Below are 10,429 nucleotides of genomic sequence, written 5' to 3'. Positions count from 1 at the left end.
TCTCTGGGTTATAAAATGTGTGTCTCATAAGTACGTGATTTCAAATCTGAGCCTGCTGTAAATGTGGGTTGTTAGATCCCCAGGAGGTTTGAGCTGAGCGACGCTCTGCCTTTGAGAGTGATCTCTGTCAGGCTGACAAGTCTTCATCTGTCAAAGTGAAGTTCTGTGATCTGATATTAAAACGAGTTCATCTCAACCCACTCACCTGTGCTATGAACTGCTTGTTACTCTCCTCTACTTTGGTCTGTGATGAGGGGTTTTTGAAAGCCAGGGATTCAGACTTTCATGGGGGAAAATAGTAGGCCTACTGTAATGAGCCTTAGGGAAATGTGCAAATTACCGTTTAATGACTAATCCTGAAATTTACCACCTAGAGCAGTGATTTTCAACCAGTGTGCCATGGCACACTAGTGTGCCGTGAGAGATCGTCAGGTGTGCCGTGGGAAATTATCTAATATCTAGTGTTGCACCGAAGTATCGGCCGAACATCGGTAGCGGCCGACATTCGCCTCGTTTACCAACATCTGCACATCGGTAATAAACTTGACTTTCACCGATATCATTGGTATTTGTGGTTAAACCGCTGGGCACGTGCCGCGGCTGGGGGAGCACTCGCCCCGTCGCCCTCCTCTCCACGCCTCGACGTTTTTTTTAGGGGGGTGGGTGGTGGGGGTCCTCTTCCGCGGTGCCTCACGGCGTCAGTGGTGCGGGGGCTTTCTTTCTGTTGGACCGCGGGGCGGTGTCCGTCGCCGGCGCGGAAGGCGGGCCGTTGGAGGGGACCGGGTACGTCGGTCGGCGGCGGCGACTCTGGACGCGTGTCGGTCCCTTCTCGCCCTGCTCTGAATGTCAAAGTGAAGAAATTCAATGAAGCGCGGGTAAACGGCGGGAGTAACTATTGGCACTCAAAACAGGTCAATCTGTTTTAGACAGTGTAAAAAGGTGCTGTTTTAAATGATCCTTGTGGTATTTTGACCAAAATATGTTACAGACATTTCATTAAGACCCCAAGGAACCATATCAACTGTGGTGAAATGGGTATAATATGTCTCCGTTAAATAAAGTTTAGTTAAATCAAAGATTGTTTCATAAATCTGATTAAATTTGTGCTCATTAAAAGATAAGAGTAATAAAGGGCTGAAATAATTTAAAATAGTGCTTTTTAATACATTTAGAAACTATATTACTAACTATATGTATTATATGTACTGTTTTAGGCCATAGAGTGTCATTTTGTGTCATTTTGGTCGGTGGTGTGCCCCAGGATTTTGTAAATGTAAAAAATGTGCCGCGGCTCAAAAAAGGTTGAAAATCACTGACCTAGAGGGACATATACCTCCACCGAGGCTAGCGCCCTATCTCAACATGCTAAAGAAAGTGAAAGTCCTGGATCTGCTCGTTTGTCTGGATCTGCAAAAACATTTTTGGGTGGGGATTGGTTTCGAGGGGAAACAGATAGCATTGTCAGATATGCCGTTTTTCCACATTTATTTTTTACTTTTTCAGAGTATAATTCATGGGTCTTGAAATCAGACATGTTTATGGGACTGGTATTTCTGAGTGTGAAATTGTGTTAAGGTCCAAATAAAAATCTAGGTCTAGTGAATTTAAGTGTGGCCCCATAAGGGGGCTGTAGGGCATTGACGGAGGTATGCTTTCTACTGAGTACAATTCTAGGTGTGGTTTCCGTAGTATGACCAGTAGTTATTCCAACGCACAACTTCTTGTAGAACCAAAACTTTTTACCCTTAGGGATTTGTACACAGTAATCTGCTGGGATAAAGTTAATGGTAAAGACGTGCGGCTAGATGGGTTTCTTCACATTTGTACAAAGGCTAGCGGTATTCCTCTGTGTTTGGGTTTACAGTCGCAAGGCCTTCTCATAAACACATTTCGCAAAATATGAAATTCCAGTGATCCCTCTGGTCATACCACCTATCCAAACAAAATCACAGGGTGAATACCTTCATTTAACAGAGAGTGAACGCATTCCAACTTTATAGCCTCAACACAATTAAGCCTCTGTACAGTATGTACTACAGACCTCCTTGGCCTAGGAAGCCACATCAGAGGGTGGATACTGCACACGATTGCACAAGTGTCTGCTTTTATCCAAACCACATTGGAAAGTGGTAACGCCACAGTGCTTAAATACTACTTCACAAAGTATATCCTCAAGACATCTCACACTGACTGCATGGATGTGACTTTCCAGCAGAGAAATGGTTTATAAGAGGGTGACAAAAAACACACATAGCATGCCTGACACTGAATATATACAGTGCTTCTTCATTACTAAGAGTTACGCAAGAAGAAAGAAACGTCCCTGACATTTCCCCTGTCACCCGTGGCAACTGCTGAGAGCACGCTTCCCAGTGAAAGGTGAATTCCTCAGGGTGCACGGGCCGCCACTCCACTTTCTCCTGCCCAGATGCCGAGAATAGAAAACACCTCTGCCTCCTGCAGCAGACATATTGTTGCTCCCATACGGGTTAGTTTCAATATGCAAATATGGCTCAATAAGTTGCTGGTGTTTAGTATTTGCATAATATAGAAGCTCCAAGTAGGAGCAAGAAATTCAGGCTGGAACAAAGGTCATAGCAAGGAAGGAAGATTTAAAGTTGATCCTTAACCTTGGAAATACAAAGTCCACTCAGTAGCTCCCCTGGAGATTTTACTGTCCTTCCCTAAAAGAGGAATTTGACTATGTCTTAATGGGATTTGATGACATTAGATAATTAAATGTTCATTCCTCTAAATGCAATAAGGGGCTCTCATCCATTTTGGCTTAAAAATTAAAACTGAAAATAGTTTTTTAACCTTGGAAGCGGTTTGTCCATTTATTAACTGTTCGAGATCTTTCTCAAATTTCAGCCTGAACCTTTTGCTATAGATTGTTTCGTCAGTTCGATGGGAGATGTTTTCAGACTGAGATATCCTTATTAAACTGAAAAAAATGTCTGTATGTGAAAACTGGTATGCATGGCCTTCCCTGCAGTATATGTAGCAGTGTCAGGAGAGGTTATCTAATGCAGCACACCAGTAAGTACCGTAGAACTAACCATAGAAAATCAATTTTAGTGGATTTAATTGGGCACCATGTGCTAATTCAAGCTTGAATTGATCCTCTTACACTCTATATTAAAGGATTAAACTGGCAATACTGTTTTGACAGTTGTCAAATCTTGAGAAATCCAACAATAGTTTGATTTTAAAAGTAAGCCTTATACATATATTTCAATTAGATGTTGTTCCTCTGAGCCGTAGACCTGCATAACTATTTAAACCATTGACTGTTTGTAAAGATGGACGACACAACAGCTGCTAAAAAGTTAAGCTAATTCGTCTCGATCAGCCCCTGGTGGCTGACTGCAGTATACATAGATATATATAGAAAGGCTAGATGTCTCTGTCAACCACGTCGAACGTCGTACGTCGAATGAAAGAATTATTTTATTTTATTTTATTTAAAAGTACAGTTCCACTACCAACACAATGTTATGGGTGGGTGAGCCGCCTGTGGCAAGATGGCCCCCATGTGCGGACGTTCTACTCCGTTGGCCGGCAACGCGGAGGAGACATCTAGACTTTATAGATATATATATCTATGGCAGTATAGGTCATAAACCCCACCGCCTCCATGTTACGGAATGGGACATGGGCCAAACTAAAAAAAAGTAAACCAAAGTGCACGTTAAATAATTTTTTTCTAAAAGATGTTTTCTATCATTTTAGATAGGTCGTACCTTACCGATGTTATTTGATGCTAAAAGACAATGTGAAACATCATGATTGACAGCTGAGGTGCACTCACAATTGTCATCATGTTCTTCCCTCAATCGCTATTTTGCAGACTCTGTCTCCAAATGACAGCTTCACTTCTGGATGGTGAGAGGAGCGTCGTCCATCTCTTTTTACAATGTTAAAAACACATAAATGATTTACACTGTTGCACTGCACGACGAGATGCCTCATCACAGCCAACGTTGGCACAGGAGTTTATTTCAGCCAATCCCAGACACCATCTTGCTGCCATAAAATCTTAAATTAAATAAAGCAAGGTTTGCAAAGCCCAGATATAAATTTGATATGTTAGTGGAGCAGCAGCAACTTCAACCAGTCGTCTGTGTCGACACAGGATACAACCAGACACACTATTGGTGTTTATTCAGTGTATATCAACAGCAACTTGGCTAATAAGCACAAAGAAATACTAAAAACCATATAAGGTATTAACATTAGCTAAAAACTACAGTGCTCTGCTGTTTAAGGAAATTATGTCGGGTTTTGAGCAAACATGATTGTGAGTTTAGAAAGTATTGAGAGGCAAAAACCTTGTATTGGTCTATTTGCAGGGTGTATTAGTCAGTTAGAAAATGTATGACTAACACCAGCCTCATCTTCGGCCGCTCGTCCGTGCTTGCAGCAGCTGCTGACAGACGGCTCGGTCCCACTGTGGAGCTTGTTGCTTGGCAGGCTCGTGCTGCCGGGCTGCAGCTCCTCGAGAGCTATCGGAGCAAAACCTGATTAACCTGAGGCTGCATGCACAGTCACCGTCCGCTCAGCTCGCTCCTCTCCGCTGCATGATTTAGGACGAGAGAAAAGAGCCATGCCCCCCCCCCCCCCCCCCCTGCCCCCAAATGCACCGACACTCACGACTCTGGACCATCACTTAACAGTTGCCATGACAACGTTGAAAACCCCATCATTTTAAAACGGATCGCAGACTTTCTAAAAATAATGTATGTTTGTCTTTTCTCGCAGACTCCCTCTCCAGACGACAAATCCTCGTGCGCCACGGGGGTGCAGGGGCCGACTAATTAATTACCACAGGGGGAAATTAACACATGCTGTGGTTTATGTGGGAGCACAGTGGATTCTGCAGCAGCAGTCTAAGCACTTGTGACCTGAGAGAAGGTCGAGGCAGAGTCCAGTGACCATCTGTGGGCTGAAGCGAGACGTGGAGCGTGGATCCTGCATAAATACAGCAGACTGTCAGTGGGACAGAGAGGGAGAGCATAGGGCTGGCAGTGCGGGGAGACAGATTAAGGCCATGTCAGCTTCTGCTCCAGCAGCAGAACGGACAGCCAGTTCCCAGATGTGACTTTTACAATGATACAACCAAATTGTCTATATGGGAGAAATGAGCCCTGTGCATTGAGATAAGTCATGGTAGGCACCCTCCCCTCCCCGTGTCCGTCACTACTGTGGCTCTTCACCGACAAAAAAACACACGCAAGCTGATAATACTCGAGCAGAAGCACGTGTTATTATCTGTGAGGTTTTTACAGTTTTTTTGGAGGAACATTAAAAATACCAAACACTCCACGCCGTAAGATCCCGTGGGCAAATTTGTGAAATTCTTGAAAGTTTAGTGAAATTCCGTAAACAGTCGTGATGTGACATTGTGCAGTTGCATGAGTAAGCGGGCTGATGTGCCTGAAGTCGCCCTCGTCTCTGTAGCCAAGGGCGATGAGCCACTCGGCGCTGGGGTCTTACGTAACGCTGAGGGATGGGGATGTCAGCGGGAAGGAAACCAGGCGTCGTGTGATTGATTTCAAACGCTGACCACTATGTCGTAACCATCGTCTGTCCGTGACAATAACAATCTGAGAGCGTGAGGAAAACACACTGACCACGAGTAGCAATAGAATATCCACAGATCACTTTATTTATTTAGTCTCAAGTGAGGACACAACATGTTTTTCTTCTGAGTGTAGCATTTGGAATCCAGGTTACAATTAAGCTCCTATTGAGTTTGTGTTAACTCTAATAATCATTTTTTTCGGCTGAAGGACAACTAAGTGAAGTCATCGCTGTTCAGTAGCAGCTGATATTAATGAGGTAGACAGTAACACACCCAATATGCACAGATCTGGATGTAACGTTCTAGCGGCTGGCTGCTAAAAAAGACCTAACGTCAGGTTACTTCAAAAAACAGTCAGGGAGAATAACAACCTGCACAGGGCTGTGGACTGATGCTAAGAAAAGAATCACTATAAAAATACACCACCTACACAATCAGTTAACAAACAGTATACCTATGGGGCTACAGACTGAACAGACTCTGCAGGGATAAAATACGGCCACAGAAAACGCATTTAGATGGTGATAACATTTCTATTATATTGGTTATAGCAAATGTGCCTATATGTTTTCTTGTATTGGTTTCACGAACAGGTAAATCAACACAGGGTTATACTTCTGGAGGATATATGGTACATCACATTTGGAAAAAACAAACAAACAAAAAAGATCAACAAAGTTGGACTACACACACATTTCAGAATATAAAAATAAACTTTGTAAATGTAAACTCAGACTAAAGCGATAATAACCACATATCAGCAGCTTGGATTTACAGTTGTATGGTGTTATTATCTAATACTTGGCGCACTGTTGCTAAGTTACTTGGCGATATGACCATGAATGTAAATACCAGCTGGGGATGATGTATACAGTGTTATGGCAGCAATAATAGGAATACACACATATTGGACGGAGTCAGCACACAGTGGCTCTGTATTATTTCGTCCTGTGGGTAATAAATCAGATCCTGATTAATATATCGAAAGGCGACTATCGGCCAAAACTACAGACATACGGGTATCAACATTTTTATTTGCCAATATCTGAAGATCCCAAATAAACATTGCCGATATGTGACAAATTTGAATTTATGTTTATTTCCTTATTAAAGTCCTATTTATTTGTCTGTATTTGTTTCATATATTTATAGCTTTTTATAATAAAGTTTATGGTTACCTGTCAAATATAAAACCTCAGTCACATTTTTTTGCCATAAGGGTTTGATACAAATTTCGTAAGAATCATTGCCAAAGTCATTTTTTAAATAAATATCAGTATCAGCATCGGCCACAGAAATCCACATCTGTCAGGCTCTAGAAATGATTTAAGAATTAAACCAAGTTCGTCTTGGTTTCATGGAGCAGAACTGATAGTCACTCCTGATTTCACTTCCTGTATCGGAGAAACACGTGTAACTCTGCTCATCTTCCCCTCTAAATCCGAGGCAGTAATTTGTTTGTAGCCACGACAACACAAGTTAAATAATCATCACTGAAATAATCGACTACAGTACAACAAAACTACTTTGTACGAACAACACCTGGAGACCCAAAGCCAAGGGACAACAATGTTATCCTTCCTCCTCTGTGCCCTCTACGTCTACACTCTAAAGGTCAAATAACAGTCTATAGGTTAGAGTTTAACAGTCAGCTGAATCCTATCGTAGTATTCACAACCTCTGCAGGAGAGAGCATCACACACACCATGTCGAGAAAGGTGCACACAGACGCCTTAACAGTCATAGATCACTGAGGAAAGCTCTCAGAGGGCTTTGCTTATATAATCAATACGTTAAATGTTAGATAACAATGTCACACACATAAAAAGAGGTGTCATGATGTGCAATATTCATTAAAACACAGTAATGACTGTGATGATAGGATTTCCTTCTGTGAGATCACATTGCTCTGTCCCAAAGGTTTGAGCGTGTATTTGTAAGTACCACTGTGTTCCAGTTAGATAGAGAGCTGCCGTGCTGGCCACAGTAAGCATCACAGTTTGAGTAGTGTGTGATGCCTAAATGAAACATCTACTGATTCACAATTGTGCGACTCTTTTTATGATACAGCACACAGACCACTACAGTCACTGGTATCATTTGAGTATATATATATATATCAAAGCCATTATAAACAAAGAGACGAAACTGTTTGATCCTTTTTCTCAGTGAGAGGAGCTAAGGTTACAGGTCCAACCTCAGGAGAACCAGAGCGGACTGGATCAGATCCCCACAGCATCACCTGGCAGCTAAACATCCACGGCCAAGAAAATAAACTCTGCTACAGGTCAATCCGAAAGTGTAACCACACCCTACATTCGCTAAACTACGCGACCCCACTCACAGAGCAAATGTACAGCAGCCAAAGCCACAATGCTGCAAGTTACACAACCTTATTCCATGGCAACCATGTTGAGTGATTTGAGAGCAACTGCTCGGCAGCTCCCGCTGTGCGCCTCAGTCGGCTTCGTCCTCGTCCTCGCCGTTCTTGGCCCACCCTCGGCTCATGGCTGCTACCACGATGCTGTACATGTTGAGCCAGGCTTGACGCAGCGGCGCCGTGTAGCCCTGGCCCAGACTGCACTGCAGCATGTAGAGAAGGGACTCACCCACCACCTGCACAAGTCAAAACAAACACACACGGAAACATATTTTTCTCACAGATCATTCCATGGTGAAATTGGTTCTTGAGAGTCGTGTTGTGATGTTGGTCCTACAGCAAATGACTGTGTGCTGACTCCCACCGCCTGGTGCTTCCTGCCAAGGTTGAGCAGAAAGTCCTCCAAGGTGTGAAGGTCGTCCAGGTGGCTGACCGCTGCATCGATCACAAGCATCACCTGGTGGACACAGACACACACGCACATGCACAAGTGTTTAAAAAACCTGCTTCAGCCGAGACTTTGAATGTGTGTATACTTGTAGCGGTCGCTGCGGCGCACAGAGCTCACCTTGGTGACATGTTCCAGGAACTCGGGGCTGGAGAGGCAGTCTTGTGTGGAGCCACAGTTTGTGTTGTAGTGGAAAAGACTTGGGAGCGCGGGGTCCAGCTCAAACAGTCTACCACAGACAAATACCACACTTTTCTATAGGTGTATACGGACAGCACGGGCTTGCCAAACATTCACACAGACCCAGAATCAATCTACAAATCATGCATCTCTCCTGCCAGCGTGTGATTTAACGGCAGCTATCTCAAAGTAAATTGTGGATTATTGCAGTCTGTCGCCAAGCAACAAGTCAAGCCTCCGGTGTCTGCACGGTGAAAGTGTGCAGCGAAGGATTTAGCGTGATCCTCTTTATACACCTGTTTTACATGTTCTAACATCACAGTATATCAAGAAACAGAAAAAAATAGCAATACCCTATCACTCAGGTATAAAATGATATTAGAATACATTTAATTAATGGGTTAACTGCAGAGAATAACAATCGTGAAATGCTTTCTTCTCTTTTCAAGTCACTTCACGGTCTTATTCCCTCTACATCCCACTGAGTGAGAAGGACATTACCTGGAAAACATGATGACACCATGAGGAACTTTGTTTTTTCCCAGGCTCTCCCAGCTGCCTCGTATCAGCTCCTTGTCCTTTTCTGACAGCTTCTCCATCCTCCCTCAGGCTGACAGCACGAGACGACTTCTGCTTCGCGACTGGAGACGCACAGGACTCCTCTACAGGACGAGAAGCCTCAGTGTGAGGAAAGCCATAACAGTCGAGTGAATCCAAAACTTCCCCCGAACCACCTGGAAAACAAAGTGGAGCAACACAGCTGATTTCCTCCTGATGTGTCAGACATACAGAGATATGATTCCCAGGGTTAAGACGCAAACTCATACTGTACCTTCTTGAGGTCAGTCTTCTCTCTGAACTTCTTCTGGTGCAGCTGGGCTGAGGGGTCTGTGGATTTGTGTGTGTGTGTCTGTGTATGTGTGTGTGCGTGTGTGTGTGTGTGTGCAGCCAGCAGCCTATAGCCTGTCACTCTGGTGCACTTGCTCTCTCTCCTACGGTGCAGTCAGTCAGGGAGACAAGTTCTGCCACGCTCTAATCTGTCACGCTGGCTGCTATCTCTCTTTCCCTTTGCCGCTTGCCTCTTGATGTGCTCTCTCTCCAGCACTGGGGATATTATTCATGCCACTGAAGGAGAAAAAGAGGGATCTCTCTCTTCTGCTCCAGAGAGGCTGCAGCGAGCCACAGCTCCTCCTGCAGGTGAAGCAAGGACTAAAACGCACACACAGACTCAACAGACAACTCTGCACTCACAACATAAACTGCACTTCAGCAAATACTTGGCCTTTGCCCTCTTACTAAATGATCAATTGAATTCAAACAAACCGGCAATTAAAATAACCAACAAAATAACCAGAAAACATAAGCATTTCACACAGTGTAATTTGCCCATGTTTTCAGGTAGGTGAAGTCCATTTGAGGCCCGTACCACTTACTCCAGGGTGTGTCCTCGCCTTCCTACATTTGCAAACCATGTATTTAGAGAATTAAATGTGTGGGAATTTTAATATTGCACAGTGGCTGAAATAATAAGAGACCTGAACGCGCCACCTTCGTGAAATTATATTGTTCATCCGGTTAGAAAAGCCACTCCTCAAACAGCGTGATCATAACATTCGGCGGCCAAGTGCACAGCCTTTCATTAATCTAAATGAGATGTGTATGTTCCCTCGCTCTCAGCCTCCACACTCATCCGACGCTCGGTAGTTTGTCTAAAGAGACGTTGCAGGCTGCTGCCTCGCGCTTTTCATGCATGCAGGTTGGATATTATCTAACAGGTTGTACACCGGGGGAATCAGAGGTGCACAGCGTTCCCCCCCGAGGGACTATAATGCCGGAG

The 10,429-nt window shown here is 43.9% G+C and overlaps 1 protein-coding gene across 1 annotated transcript; it reads right to left on the bottom strand.

Moving 5' to 3' along the window:
* Positions 1–8,041: 8,041 nt before the first annotated feature.
* ngb (neuroglobin) lies at positions 8,042–10,309 on the bottom strand. The gene is made up of 4 exons (XM_053434903.1): positions 9,094–10,309; positions 8,533–8,641; positions 8,302–8,421; positions 8,042–8,200 (listed from the first exon to the last, which is right to left on the bottom strand). The coding sequence occupies exons 1-4, from the start codon at positions 9,189–9,191 to the stop codon at positions 8,042–8,044; spliced, it is 486 nt and encodes a 161-aa protein (XP_053290878.1). The 5' UTR covers positions 9,192–10,309.
* Between the last annotated feature and the right edge of the window lie 120 nt (positions 10,310–10,429).

This window comes from Pleuronectes platessa, chromosome 11, assembly GCF_947347685.1.
Source record: "Pleuronectes platessa chromosome 11, fPlePla1.1, whole genome shotgun sequence".
NCBI lineage: Eukaryota > Metazoa > Chordata > Actinopteri > Pleuronectiformes > Pleuronectidae > Pleuronectes > Pleuronectes platessa.
The sequence above is the reverse complement of the archived record's forward strand: the minus strand, read 5'-3'. Positions and strand labels throughout refer to the sequence as shown.

What these genes read in the sequence shown, in the direction of transcription:
- ngb (XM_053434903.1), bottom strand. Translation starts at nt 9,191, where the DNA reads ATGGAGAAGCTGTCAGAAAAGGACAAGGAGCTGATACGAGGCAGCTGG. An exon ending in TCCTGGAACATGTCACCAAG is followed by an intron (nt 8,422 to 8,532) that starts GTGAGCTCTGTG and finishes TGTGTCCACCAG; the next exon opens with GTGATGCTTGTGATCGATGC. An exon ending in TCAGCACACAGTCATTTGCT is followed by an intron (nt 8,201 to 8,301) that starts GTAGGACCAACA and finishes TGACTTGTGCAG; the next exon opens with GTGGTGGGTGAGTCCCTTCT.